We start from the raw sequence: 15,702 nt of genomic DNA, 5'->3' as shown, positions 1-15,702 counted from the left end.
ACTATTCTCATTTCTACTTGGGGAGCTAAATAGGTATATATATAAGGGAAGTTTCCTTCCTCACTATTCTCATTTCTACGTGGGGCCCCCTGGTTTTTACTTTTTCTATTGCTTAATAAACTTATATACTACAATTTCACAATTTAGATGGCTACTTAATTAAGTTGGGCCAATCCTCCACCCTTGAGCTAACTAGCTTTGTAATTGTGTAAATTACAAGAATGGCCAATGGTGGGACTGTAATTAAATGAAAGGCATCCTAACCTAATATGACTTGCAATTTGGAATAATTGTAGAAAAGGCAGATTGGAATACATGGGTGTTCAAAAAGGTGATTCCAATGGGGACAATTTCGGCTACGATATATTTTATGTGTATATGTAATAATAAAGTGTCGTCGATGTCTCTGAAATGATGGATGCAAATATTCTCCAAATTTCAGGAAGCTTCGTTATGTTTTCACTCATTAAACAATTAATTGCGTACTTTTAATTTAATTGTAGGCATTGAAATTGAATAGCACCTGATGAGTAAAAGTGGTTGTTAATTATTTAATTGACTTGACTCTAAGCGCAGCTATGATAAACCTAATCTTTGTTGTAGATTATAACATTTATAAACCCATTGAAATCCGTTGGTAGTTTTTTTTTATAAAATTTTTAAACCCATTGAAATCCGTTGGTAGTTTTGATTTTTTTTAATGTATGCATGGTAAAAAAAATCATGAAGTTTGATCAAATTCTGGTCTATCCTTCAACTTTAAAAAATGATCAGTTATATCATAAATTTGATATTTTTCTCAATTGTCTCGTAGCAAAAAACTTCATCATGCTACGTTTTTTAATTTATGAACGTAATACGTACATATGTAAATTTAAAGACATAATTGACTAAATCTATTAAATGATGTCGTTTAAATAATTGAATGTTTTGTTCGCATGATATTTTTCGTTCGTAAAAAACATAAATAATTTTCCCCAATTCATAGACTATATTACAATTGAGATAGACCAGAATGTGACCAAATTTTATGTTTTTTTATACTATTTGCCCTTTTTAAATTCTATCTGATTCATCAAAATATTTATATGAATTTATTAATTTATCAGATATTCATTTGTAGAAGTTTAATCGTGTGGGGGGTCTATTATTTGTCTGGTAGTATCTGCATGAATATTTGATTGTGATCTTAGGTCATGCAAATCTCATATTCCATTTCATACTCAAACTCTTACACATCGGCATTCCACCTATATTTTTGCATCTAATCACAACTCATATAACCTCATTACTTACCTCATACCTCTCCTCATACCACAACTTAATTTTCTTTCTTTTTCCCTTTTATTAGTCATCTCCTATTTATGTATAAAATTAAATTATAATTAACCCTATAAATAAAAATCCACAAAAATTAAAATCGATCAAAAACAATTCTTGAATGAGGCCAGGGATGAATCGAAAAAGAAATCTTTATTGGTTCTACCTCCTATTTTTTATGAAGAGAATGAATCTTTTTCTCGAAGGATCAGAAAAAAAAGGGCCCGGATCTACTGCGGGAATGATTTGGTTCATAAAAATTAAAATTTGAAATTAATTCCTCAATACTTCATCCCAGAGTTGAGAAATTAGAGCTTCATGCATCTTTGGAATATCCTTGGGCATTGACGACCTATCTTGGTCAAGCATCGCTAACAACTCCTTCATCTTGACAGTTAGTAGTGGCCATAGTTCGATCCCATCAATAGATAAGAAGTCGTGTTATCCGATTTGATATTCTAGCTACTTGCTCATTCGGGTCGAGGGGAAAATCAACACTGTTGCAATTAATTTTTTGAGAATTGGATAAAAATTGGTATATGAAATATAACAAAATGGATGAAATGAAAAAGTGAAAATAAATTTGTATTTATAGAACTGAAATTTTAATTTGATAAAAAAATTAAATTTGCTTCCTCCAACCAACATCCACCCCTAGCCTGAAGCTCCGCAATGCGGACCACTCCAGGTGTCAGGACCGCAACATCTAGTGCGGTATCCCATCCCTCGAGCGGCCCCACCACGCCCAGGGCAGGGCCGCTAAATGTTGGGCTACACCTACGTACACTGGACACCGGCACGAGCGGTCCTCCCCCTTTTTCTGGCGTTGGAGATGTCCTTACTCGTTAGTGACATGAACAGAAAAGTTCTAGAAATGTAAAAGTAGAGAATGGCTCATATAAGTAAGAACAATATTTTCGTCTTTAACTAATTATATGTTCTCCCTAAAAAGCTTAGTATAATGTATCGGTGACTTGATAGTAGAAAATGACATGCAATTAAAGATGTATAGTAATAACTAATATTCATAGGGATTAGTTGATTTGGGCCACGGACCATATACACTACGGATAAGGAAAGTATTTTCATCCAAGAGTTAATTTTATTAAGATTTACACCAATTTCTAGTTTAATTTTCCGATTAATTGTAATCAGAGTCATACTGCTTAATAGCTCCCGATTAATGATTTAACCGTAAAATGAACTCAATCGATATTTGAAAGTTATGGTTCTGGTAGGCGGTAGCTTGTGGTGTAAACATTTGATTACAAACCTTTTTCATCTCCCTTCATATCCACGAACATGGAAATTTACAGAATGTGATTCTCCAATATTTGTACACACTTTAGTAGGGATGCCCATGGTCCAAGAACGGTTGGTTCCGGTTCCATAAATATTTGAATAGTAACCGGCCGGTTCATAGAGGTCCGGTCCTGGCTCGCCATCATAAATAGGAGGTTTTGGTTCCGGACAGCCGTTTTTTGGCCAGTTTGGTGGTTCTGGTCGATTCTAACTTTTTTAATCTTAAGAGCATCAGCAGTGGCGGACGTCATTGCGGAATTCCCACCGGCGTGCGAGAATTCCGTGGTGGACGTCCGCCATTGTGCGTATCATGAACGGATACGGAATTCCCGCGAGGAATTCGCAGTTCCGCGGAATTCCGCGGGGAATTCGGTGCGGACGTCCGCCATTGCGTTGACTCCCACGGACGTCCGCGCGGAATTCCCGTTTATTGCATTAAATGTTTTTTTTTAATTTGGTGAAATGTACTTTTCTTTTTTTAATGGAATTTTTTCCCTATTTGTGTCGAAATTTTATTTCCGTAAATTGTTTAATTCCGAAAATTATTTAATATGTGAATTTGTGAATTTTTTTTAATGTGGGAATTCCGTCGGGAATTTCGCAGGGGAATTCCGCCACTGTGCAGTAGGAAGTTCGTATGACGTGGCAATGCAGTGGGAAGTCCGTATGACGTGGCAGGAGGTGTTTTTGGGAATTCCGCGCAACTGTTTGATGCTCTAATTCTCTATGTTTTAACTTATAACTATAAAGTTAAATATGAACAATATAAGAATAAGAATGTGAAAGTTATCATCAAAATAGTAGTACTACTAGTTATCTTGTGCGTGAGGGATATGAATAAGCTTTCATTTATTTTGTTGAATTTAAATTTATACAAAATTTCAACATTTAATTTAATGTTGTCTTATCTTTTATTATTATATTTTTGCAATGTAATATCATTACTTGTTGGTGTATTAGTCAAAACCAAAAGAGGTATAGCAAAAATTATTACTCCCTCCGTCCCATAATAGGAGTCACTCTTATTGTGGGCACGGATTTTAAGAAATATAATAAATAGTGGGTTGAAAAAATTAGTAGAATATGAGACCCACTTTTTTATATTGGTTTTATAATAAAATGTGGGTGAAGTAAGTTAGTGCAATGTGGGACCTACTTACCGTTTATAGTAAAAAAATGAAGTGTGATTCTTATTATGAGACGGATCAAAATGACAAAATGTGACTCTTATTGTGGGACGGAGGAAATATAAAATACATTATATTAAAAGACAAACATTAATTTCAAAATAAGTCGTATACATTTTGTAAAGGTTGGGTCATCTTAGCAACTACTCCCTCCGTTGCGCAATAGAAGTCCTATTAAGTTATGACTCGAGTTTTTAGAAATATAAGTAAAAGTAGGTTTAATAAGTTAGTGGAATATAAGTCTCACTTTTATATATACTATATATATATATATATATATATATATATATATATATAGAGTCGTGATCATATGATAACCCCTAAATATCGTAATAACCCTATAACCAAATCTGGACCACACATATTTCTAATCATGCGGTTGAGATTCAAACTTAGATTTACTTTATAAAAAAAAGCGCGGGGTAAAACTGTCATTTCCCTCATTTAATTTCTGAATTTCGCCAAATATCACGTAAAATGATAAAATGATAAAATGATAGGTTTATTGCATAGAATGATAGTTTTGAGATTCAAACTTAGATTTACTTCATAAAAAAAAAAGCGCGGGAGTAAAACTGTCATTTCCCTCATTTAATTTCTGAATTTCGCCAAATATCACGTAAAATGATAAAATGATAAAATGATATGTTTATTGCATAGAATGATAGTTTTGAGATTCAAACTTAGATTTACTTCATAAAAAAAAGCGCGGGAGTATAACTGTCATTTCCCTCATTTAATTTCTGAATTTCGCCAAATATCACGTAAAATGATAAAATGATAAAATGATATGTTTATTGCATAGAATGATAGTTTTGCCGGATAGAATGATACTCTGAGTTGATAAAATGATACTTTTGACTGACTGATAAAATGATAAAATGATAGGTTTATTGCATAGAATGATAGTTTTGCCGGATAGAATGATACTCTGAGTTGATAAAATGATAAAATAATATATGTTAGGTTTATTGCATAGAATGATAGTTTTTCCGGATAGAATGATACTCTGAGTTGATAAAATGATACTTTTAGCTTATAAATGTTAGGTTTACTGCATAAAATGATAGTTTTGCCGGATAGAATGATACTTACAGCCGATAGAATGATAGTTTTGCCGAGTAGAATGATACTTTAAGCCGATAGAATGATAGGTATTTTTGGTGTATAAAATGACATTTTTGTTTAATAAAATGATACTTTTACCTGATAAAATGATAATCTAAGCGGATAAAATGACAGTAACCTTATAAAAATGATACATAAAATGATACGTTTACTGCTTTGTGATAAAATGATAGGTTTATTTCATAGAATGATAGTTTTGCCGGATAGAATGATACTCTGAGTTGATAAAATGATACTTTTGACTGAATGATAAAATGATAAAATTATATATGTTAGGTTTATTGCATAGAATGATAGTTTTGCCGGATAGAATGATACTCTGAGTTGATAAAATGATACTTTTGACTGACTAATAAAATGATAAAATGAGCGAAATTCAGAAATTAAATGAGCGAAATTTGGATACGTAAATTTTATCATGAGCGAAATGACATATTTACCCCCGCGCTTTTTTTTATGAAGTAAATCTAAGTTTGAATCTAGACCACGTGATTTTAAAATTGTGTGGTCCAGATTTAGTTATAGGGTTATTACGGAAATTGGGGTTATCATTATAATGCACCCCTATATATATATATATATATATATATATATATATATATATATATATATGGATGCATTCATTTCCTTTTCCTATATTTCCTCCTTTTTCCTTCTTAATATCAGCCATTAGATTAGAGAAATGGACGGTCAAGATCAACATTGGGTAATTAATCCCGTGTTGCATTATTTGTCCTATTTTGTGCATTATGAGGGTACAATAGTAATATAATAATGGCTGGAAACCGCTACGAATAATGCACCACATGGTCACGAGTAATGCATATAATTGACTATATAATGCACAATATGTGAACTGCAATGCATACGCATAAGATGTACCATGTTATGATGTTTGGACACACATTTCTTGTTTCATCTAAGGGTTTAATAAGCTTAGGGGCTAGGGTATAGTACGTAGACACGTATGTAATCTTCACATGGTAACGAGTAATGGATATAATTGACTATATAATGCACAATTTGTGAACTGCAATGCATACGAACAAGATGTGCTGTGTTATGATGTTTGACACACGTTTCTTGTTTCCCCTAAGGGTTTAATAAGCTTAGGGGCTAGGGAATAGTACGTACGCATTAATAACAAATTATAAAACGATACGAATAATTCACCAAATTGTCACGAGTAATGGATGTTATTAACTATATAATGCACAATATGTGAACTGCAATGCATACGAATAAGATGTACCATGTTATGATGTTTGACACACGTTTCTTGTTTACCCTAAGGGTTTAATAAGCTTAGGGGCTAGGGTATAGTACGTAGACATTACTAAATGCACGTATGTAATCTTCAATCCGTTGATTAACCCATATACACAATACCTCTAATAATGCATAATATACTGAGATAATCACAATTAACAGCTACATAATGCACTACCTAAACCAAATAATGCACATACGTATATTCCAATAACAACAATTTGTTAGTAATGTCTACGTACTATACCCTAGCCCCTAAGCTTATTAAACCCTTAGGGGAAACAAGAAACGTGTGTCAAACATCATAACATGGTACATCTTATTCGTATGCATTGCAGTTCACATATTGTGCATTATATAGTTAATAACATCCATTACTCGTGACAATTTGGTGAATTATTCGTATCGTTTTATAATTTGTTATTAATGCGTACGTACTATACCATAGCCCCTAAGCTTATTAAACCCTTAGGGGAAACAAGAAACGTGTGTCAAACATCATAACACAGCACATCTTGTTCGTATGCATTGCAGTTCACAAATTGTGCATTATATAGTCAATTATATCCATTACTCGTTACCATGTGAAGATTACATACGTGTCTACGTACTATACCCTAGCCCCTAAGCTTATTAAACCCTTAGGGGAAACAAGAAACGTGTGTCCAAACATCATAACATGGTACATCTTATTCGTATGCATTGCAGTTCACATATTGTGCATTATATAGTCAATTATATGCATTACTCGTGACCATGTGGTGCATTATTCGCAGATACCAAAATGTGGCAGTTACTTTTCCGTCAAATGTCAATAATAACCCTGTAATGCATACAACCACCTTCTATAATGCAACACGGAACCAGTTTTATAGAATCAATCTGATCCGTTGATGCCTTAGATCTAACGCGTAATATTAAGAAGGAAAAATGATCTAAGATGTGAAAAGGAGAATAACGCTCCCCTATATATATATATATATATATATAGGGTCACCTTATATGCACAACACCTCCTTAGTGTAGAACTAGAGACTAAATATTGACCATTGGATTAAAATTTTAATGGAAGAGATTAAACTTACAACATCTTTATTCAGTTTTTCATCCCGTTATTTAATTAGTTCAGCCAAGGGTGGCATGGTCATTTTTTTTTAGTCAAACATGGTAAACAAAAATCACAGAAGTATGAATTAGGGTAAATCAAATTCACACCTTCGTCTTCCCTCTTCCAACTTTTGCTGCCCCGGTTTCATCTCTCACTACTCCATTCTCTCTAATCAGGTCGACAATGTAGAGATCTCTGACATCGTTTTGTCTTCACCATCCAATTCTCACCATGGTTGACATGAGGCAGAAGAAAATCAAAGGTATCGATGAAAACTTTACAAACTAAAGTCTTGAATTTTGGTTGTCGATGAGCGGAATATGCGTTCCAGATCTGGTGGTGGTGAGTGCAGTGATACGTTAATTTAGTAAGCTTCATGTTTTTTTAACTGTATAAGGTGAATTGATTTCAATGTATGATGAAGTGATTTCCTCTTAAGATGAAGAAATTATATCATATGATGAAGTTATTTATTTTGGATTGTTGAAATTTTTGATTCATTTTAATTGAAATGTTTCCACTTCCTGGGTGAAGTTATTACATTAAAAGATGAAGAAATTTGATGATAGGATGAAGTGATTTCATACTATAATTTTGAAATTTAATTCATTTCTCGGATGAAGTTATTTCATTATAAGATGAAGTACAGTAATTATAAGATGAAGTGATTGAACGGCGACATTGTAGCAGCGGCGGCGGTGGCACAATACATTGGGGCCGAGTTGCGGGTGCATTTCAACCCGGGACTGACCTCGAGACGGTGCCCGAACAACAACGCTGAACCGCGAGTAGGGAGGGGCCGAGGCGCGGTGTTGGGAGCTGAGTTATGGGCGGTAACCGACTCGAGGTCAGTCAGAGATGTAATTGCAGGCGTGAAATCAATGGAGATTAAATTGCAGATGGTGAATGTAATTGCAGGTGCTGAATTGCATATATTGAATTGCAGTCGATGGAGATGTAATTGCAGGCGCTGAATTAAAGACATGGTGTGCGTTAATTGCAGCCGCAGAATGGAAACGTGTTCATCTGCTTGCAGGGCGTGAATTGGTGATGGAGATGTAATTGAAGGTGTGAGCGATGGTGTGGAATGCAAAATTCAGTTCCAAATAATCGTGAATCACAATAATGTTGATCCAATTTCCTTAATTAACTTAGCATGAATTATGGAAAAGCAATAAACGTATATTATGAATTTCCATTACAACCCTTTTGTAATATTAATTGAATAAACAAATGAGATAAAATTGATAATGAATTAACCGTTAGATTAGAATAAAGGGTGGATGAAATTTGTTCTCTAGTTCGGTCTTTAAAATTAGTTCGACATTGAATACAATCCTATATATATATATATATATATATATTAATTTTATAATAAAATGTGAGTGGAATAAGTTGGTGGAATGTGGAGTCTACTTACCATTTATGGTAAAAGTGAAATATGACTCTTATTGTGCAACGGACCAAAATGACAAAATAGGACTCTTATTGTGAGACGGAGAGAGTATTTTACAACGTCCGATCATAAATTATAAATAATCAAATTTTTGCCGTAACATAAAGTTCAAGTTGCAAATGTAGGAACAATGTTTAGTTGGAGTAACTAAGAGCATTAATATATATCTTCCCACATGAAATCTATTTCATGCATATGTATAAAGTTCGGTTTTATGACTAAACAAAAAAAAATGAAATTGTTTTAGTAGAAAAAGTTTCTACTTAGATATCAAAATTTCTTCAATTAAGTAAATTATGATTTACTCTAGTAAAATCAATTGTTTTGCAAGATGCTCAAATCGTAAATATAGTATCTCTATAAATTCACATGTAGAGACGTAATTTCATTATTCGTACACGACAAACGCTATACACGTTATATAACATAAATACAATTCTTTTCAACTTAAAAAAAGCACAATTTTTTTTCTATAAAGTGCAGGTGCTAAAATATTCAATTACAATGTACATTTTCGATTGAACACTGTCACTTCACAGTTCAAAATTGAAACTGAGAAAAGGAAACTAAGCTACTCCTTTTTGAGTAGAAAGGAGACCTTGATGCTGTTAAATTTATATTGCTTTCAACTTTGCATATTTAAAAGTTCTTCGGGAAAAAAAGTAGGGATAAAGAGTGCATCTTAATTACTTTGAATTATTCCTACGGAGATAAATCCCCCTCTCTTTTTTTCTTTAAAGAAGAATAATGAAAATAAAATTTCAACTACAAAGTACATTTTTTGAGGTAAAAAGTACTCCCTCCGTTCCATAGTAATAGAGTCATTTCCCTTTTTAGTAAAAGTCAACACATTTTTTACACCACTTTACTCTCTTACTTTTTTCTCTCTTCATCTCTCTACATTTTTCATTTTCCACTTTATTATCTCTTACTTAACTCATCTAACACAATTTTTCTTAATTTTCGTGCCGAAAAGAAACGTCTCCATTACTATAGAACGGAGGAAGTAGTTATTTTATTCTACGGAACAAATACACCCAAAGATGAGCAGACCAATCACAAAATTTGTTGCTTTTGTCGACACAAGAGGGTAAAAAAAATCAGTTTCTATGCATTTAATCATTAATGAAATTTATCCCTAAAAATGAATTTCATATAGTAGTAGTACTTATTTTGTTGGCGATACATTTTATTATGAGCATCAGCAATGGGGCGCCCTAAGGCGCGCCTAAAGCCCGCCCTATGCACCGCCACGTCAGCATTTTGATCCTCCTGCCCTTCCACCTGCAGTGGGGCGCCCTAAGCATTTTCTTCTATTTGAATATTTAAATAACTAAAAAAATTGGGAAAAACCTTCATTTCATTTATAAAATTAATACATTACAATACGGATTTAAAAAAAATACACAAACTCAGCGACGGCGGTTACAGGCCCACACTTCTTCAATCATGTCGTTCATGAGCTGCGCACGGTCGTGTTGGTTGCGCATTGATGCCTGTCTAGATAGAACCTCATTGAAGTCTGTCAGTAATCCTTGAGCGGGGGCGGGGTCTCCGTGCCGGAGGAGCTAGATGCACCTTCGTCATCGGTCCAATCGGTGATGCTCATACCTTCATGTTCGACTATCATGTTGTGAAAGATTATGCACGCATACATGACATCGGCGAGGACTTCCTTGAACCAGAGACGCGCCGGCCCTTTCACTATTGCCCATTGTGCTTGGAGCACACCAAATGCCCGCTCCACGTCCTTTCGCGCCGCCTCCTGCCTTTGCGCAAATAAAACTCTCTTCTCACCCATTGGGCGTCTTCAGAAAAATAGGTCACTTTGGGTATATGCCATTGGCCAAGTAGTACCTTATGTGGTATTGGTGCTTGTTGGCAGTGAACTCGATGGTCGGGCTGTTGCCGTTGCATTGCTCGGCGAAGAGGGTGGATGAGTTGAGTACGTTGATGTCGTTGTTCGACCCGCCTACACCGAAATAAGCATGCCAGATCCAGAGCCGATAGTCAGCGAAGGCTTCGAGGATTATCGTCGGGTGGCTGACCTTGTATCCACTAGTAAATTGGCCTCTCCATGCCGACGGACAATTCTTCCACTCCCAGTGCATACAGTCGACGCTCCCTAGCATCCCAGGAAAGCCGTGCGCCGTCTAGTGCATGCTGATTAGGCCTGGCAATCTACAGCCGTCGGCTTTCGCAAATATGTGGCGTTGTACGTCTCCACAATTCCCCTACAAAATCTCTTTAGGCACTCGCGGCCTGTTGTATCCCCGGCGAGGAGGTACTCGTCGAACATGTCAGCGCTGGTGCCGTAGGCTAACTGGCGGATTGCAACTGTGCACTTTTGCAACGGCGTAAGCCCGGGTCTGCCGATGCCATCTTCCTGATACTAGAAGTATTCATCACGAAACTCCAACGTCTGGACAATGCTGAGAAAAATGTAACGAGGCATCCTAAACCGACGGCGTAAAACAGCCGGGCCCCACCGTGGTTGGTCGGGAAAATAGTCTGCAACTAGACGTTCGTGAGCTGTGGCGTGATCGTGTCGGACAGACTTCCGACGTCGAATAGGCCTAGGATCTGCTCCGCCGCCGCCGCTGCCGTCGCCGCCTCCGCCTCCTCGCGTTGCATTATGGCTAAGCATTCCGCCATTGCGTCGTGCACGGCTGCATTTAAGGCTCGAGTCAAGGTCGGACTACCGTCCTCCGAGGAACTCCCGTCGTCGTCGTGATTCATTTTGGCTTGTGAGATTTGGAGAGATGTGTGAGAGATGAGAGAACTGATGCGAGAAATGTTCGTATGAAAAATGGAATGACAATTGAGGTTTAAATAAACAAATTTCGAATTTAAAAAATTAAAAAAGAAAAACAAAAACGCGTCTCCCACAGTGGGCGGACGATGACGTGGACGATGCCCTATCTTCCGCGCTTCGTCCGCGGAGCCACAATGGCGGACAATAGCGCGCCCGACGCATCGGGCGCGCTATCGTTCGCCCCATTGCTGATGCTCTAATAGTATGGAAAATATCATGTTTATGGAGAAAACTCATTGGAGTCGAGGTGTTATTCTAATTCGAAAAATGAGGAATAATTGCCGCTTTAAGTCATGAGAATTCTGAAATAGATTCATAATAAATATAAAAAAAAAAAAGCACACCATGTACTAAGATGTTGAAGGGTTGTGGTTGTCATTCAGATTTATTTTATAATCTAGATAGTTTGAGCTTATAGAAGGCGAGCAAGAATCGTTATACGCTTAAAACCACATAGTAAAAATAAGATAAGAAAAGACAATACAAAAAATGAACAAACAAAATAATAAGTCTAAACATAAAGAAGAGCATAAACACAATCCAAAAGACAAGACGAGAAGCGAAACCGCATAAAAAGAAGAGGAGCGGTGAAGAAACTGATCTTCTTAGAAGTGTGAGGTCAATGAACAATGTTGTTCACTTGATTTTGCAACCCCAATCCATCCTCTTACATCCTTCAATGCATCATCTGTCTACTCCTGCGAGAAAAGAAAATCCGGACACCAACCTCGTGTCCACATGTTCAGATGCTGATGAAGACATTTCTTTTCCATCCTCCAATGCATCATTTATCTTTTACATTAGTCCTAACATCAGGGTTTATGCTATGTGTGGTGAATGTTTAGCCTAAACTTATGTTTTTTCAATGTTAATATACATTTCTTTTATGCAACCTTTGTTACTTTGTTGTACATATCTTTTATGTAACCTTTGTTACTTTGTTGAAATGATGACTCGCCTTCTAGCTTGAGATTTGGGTACTCTTGCTTTATACATTGATTTTATAATAAATGTGTGGAATGGATTAGTGAAATATCAGACTTACTATTTATAATAAGAGTGAACCAGGGCTCCTAATTATGAACGGACCCGAAAAGGCAAACTAAGACTCTGAACCGACTACAAAGTTGAAGAAGAGATATACATGTATACTATAGTATATTGGATTGCTTATTTGCTTATACGTTTTCCAACCCAACTCCAAAACCTCATTATTCCTTTTTTCTTTGACCCACAAAATTCATAAAAATAATTACAAGATAAAAATAAAGCAGTAACAAATTTTACCCTAATCGTCCACATGTAAATGTTAAAATGTGCAAACAGATAAAACTATTGAATGTATTACTGAAGTGAGTATGCTACATTTGGACAATACATATTCCACAAACTACATGGGATTTTACACTTCTTTTGTGCATGATAAAATAATTACAATAGTAATACCCATAATAATAATAATAACAATAATAATAATATAACAATAATATTTATAATAATAAAGTAGTATTACTAATAATAATCGGTTAAATTAGAGAATGCAGCACCTGATGACTATCCCTTTTTCCAACCTAGAATCCTCGTTGCCTGTTAGGAAGAGATCTATGAATTTTAGAATAAAAGGAAAAAGGAAACCAGACATGAATAAGTATAAGAGCTTCTTATTCATATCTTAAAAACATTCTAATAAAATTCTTTGATTGAAAGGCCAGTTCGACAACATCTATATGCTAAAGGCATCTCGTATTACTCAGTAATCCGCAGTTAGAATGCAAAAAAAAAAGGAAACAAGCAAGAAAATAAAGTGGTATGTCATAAATTTCTAGTCGGTCTATGAAGAAGGAAATTAGAAGAGACGGACCGTCAGGAGGCTGAGACAGTTTACGATTTTGGGGAGAAATCATCTCTTTTTTGAGCTGTATCAAGATATCCTCCATTGTGCTCTCTGGTTTCCAGTCAGAAAGCATAGAGAAGCGACTGGGTTCGACCTGGACACTGTTCGTTAAGCACATCCATCTACTATAGCACATAACAGGGCCCCTTAAGATCACCACTTACCACACCCGTTTCCAGGTTTACACAGCTCATATTTATCCGCGTCTGGAACCTCACAGCTGGCGGTCTATCTGGATAATCTTTCCCACAGAAAAGTTTTAACTGGTATATGCGCCCTTCGTGTACAGTCTGTTCACACAATTAGAGAGGTGACACCAAATTTTACTAACAAATTAATCAAGATTTAGTCGAGTCAATGAAAGTGAAAGCAAGTTGTACTGTAAAGGGGAACTAACATTAGGAGGACCAATGATGGTTCCTGTCCACGACTGCATGTATACATCATCGGAATCATCCATCCCATAACTTACAGCTCCATCACCTATTCCTTTCTCTCCTCTCTCGAGCTCTTCCAATAACCTGAAGCTCCTTGGTACTGCAAAGGGAGCATTATTGTCATTGTAGATTAATATGGTCACAAGATAACAAGACTTCAAAGATGAAGAACAGAATCTATAAAAACATCCAGCTCCTAACTTCAAAGCAGAGTGCTGAGTATTTACATATCAGAATGTGTATATAACCTAATAAAGAATTTAGGCTAAAATTCTTGAATAAAAGCTAGAGTTATTGCGTAGAAATATCAACCTTTCTGATAGACATCTAAACAATGTAAAGATTAACACTGGATTGAGCGCCAGCAGTTCTGCATGATGTAAAAATCTTCTCTCGTAGATAGAAATGGTGCTAGTCCAGTGAGAAATTTTACATCATAGTGCTACTTTTAACTACAGAAATTAGATCTTTGAGAAGAAAGATGACAACTGTTTGTAACACGCTGAAAAATTAGTTGAACAGGTACGAGTAATTTTATCATTGTTGTTGATAATATACCACTAAAAGCATAACATCCATAACTACAATTGTTATTCTGTGATAATGAAGTGAAACATCAACATGGAATCTCAGAGAAACAGGAATTAGTAAAGTGAAAGAATTAGATGAAAAAAAGCAGACATTAGATTACAGGAGCAGAAATAAATATGAAGCCGTTAGCACGATCATCAATTCCAATTTTATACACCTGACAGACAATCAAACCCCATCTCTCTTATGTAGCCAAGTAAGAAGCTATGATACATTAACTTCAAGTGTCACTACTTTTGAGTAGCATCAAAACTTGTGATTACCTTTCTGATGAATTTCTTTTGCTAGAAAGATGAATAGATGATGCAGGTCATTTCGAATTTTCACTAAAAATGTATTCCCATCTGATTTCCAGATTTCCGTCTAATCATTTCTCGCTCTCTCACTTTAAATCCTTTGACCAATCAAATATTCTTGGGAATGAACAGGTTTATCATATTAAGGTTTGAACTAAGGAGCGATCCTTCATTGAAGACGTTTTGTGTTGTGGAATTTTGGAAACAAATCTGTATATCCAAGGCCATAAGCTTGAATTACAGTCAAGGAAACAGGTGATCAAAAGCAGTGATTGATCTATCTCAAAAGATGAAGAATAGCAGCTAAACTAGTTGAGTATAAGTATATGACACAAATCACAAGACCTATATTCCCATGAGATAGTGGTTCAATTCCTATCTCTACAAGAGGAGCAACCACTAAAACTAAGGTCAATTTGCTGAATCAAGCAACCGCATATTCAACATAGTCGGAGTCCTGCATTATTAATAGGGTTTGTGATAGGCTGCTTTAGGCCCCATGCTCCTTGACCTCATGAAGAAACAACAGCTACTATTTGCCTGCATTATACTTGCTATAAAATTTAAAAACCTCACTCTCAATCACACCCTCAAAAGGCCTAAAAATTCAATTGCAGCAGGCTCATTTATGTGAACAAACCGAAGAAATTGGGTTGCTAAGCTTATCAGAACTCAGGCCATCCTCATTCAAATAAACATAAAGCATAAAATTAACAAAGATAAAATGAAAATCAGATTGAATTCGAATGGGAAACAAATTAGGGGTTCGAAGCTTACCAACAACCTGCGAAGATCCTTCAGAACCCATTTCTGACTGCGCTTAATAATGGGCAGAGAGAGCGAGATGATCAAAGATTGCAACTTTAGTGTATGATGCAAATAGAAAGAAAAGAATAAAG

The 15,702-nt window shown here is 35.6% G+C and overlaps 1 protein-coding gene across 2 annotated transcripts; it reads right to left on the bottom strand.

Annotated features, from left to right (window-relative positions):
• Positions 1 to 12,900: 12,900 nt before the first annotated feature.
• Positions 12,901 to 15,702, bottom strand: LOC121757024 (ubiquitin-conjugating enzyme E2 variant 1B-like). 2 transcript variants are annotated; one of them, XM_042152488.1, is made up of 5 exons: positions 15,581 to 15,626; positions 13,877 to 14,016; positions 13,644 to 13,769; positions 13,447 to 13,573; positions 12,901 to 13,172 (listed from the first exon to the last, which is right to left on the bottom strand). In XM_042152488.1, exons 1-5 carry the CDS (start codon positions 15,609 to 15,611, stop codon positions 13,117 to 13,119), a joined length of 480 nt encoding a protein of 159 aa, XP_042008422.1. In that variant the 5' UTR covers positions 15,612 to 15,626; the 3' UTR covers positions 12,901 to 13,116. The 2 variants fall into 2 exon arrangements, with proteins under 2 accessions (XP_042008422.1, XP_042008421.1); XM_042152487.1 differs by having other exon boundaries at positions 13,153 to 13,573; positions 15,581 to 15,702.

Source organism: Salvia splendens, chromosome 12 (assembly GCF_004379255.2).
Source record: "Salvia splendens isolate huo1 chromosome 12, SspV2, whole genome shotgun sequence".
Lineage (NCBI taxonomy): Eukaryota > Viridiplantae > Streptophyta > Magnoliopsida > Lamiales > Lamiaceae > Salvia > Salvia splendens.
The sequence above is the reverse complement of the archived record's forward strand: the minus strand, read 5'-3'. Positions and strand labels throughout refer to the sequence as shown.

What these genes read in the sequence shown, in the direction of transcription:
- LOC121757024 (XM_042152487.1), bottom strand. Translation starts at nt 15,611, where the DNA reads ATGGGTTCTGAAGGATCTTCGCAGGTTGTTG. An exon ending in AGGATCTTCGCAGGTTGTTG is followed by an intron (nt 14,017 to 15,580) that starts GTAAGCTTCGAA and finishes CTCCCTTTGCAG; the next exon opens with TACCAAGGAGCTTCAGGTTA. An exon ending in TAAACCTGGAAACGGGTGTG is followed by an intron (nt 13,574 to 13,643) that starts GTAAGTGGTGAT and finishes AACAGTGTCCAG; the next exon opens with GTCGAACCCAGTCGCTTCTC.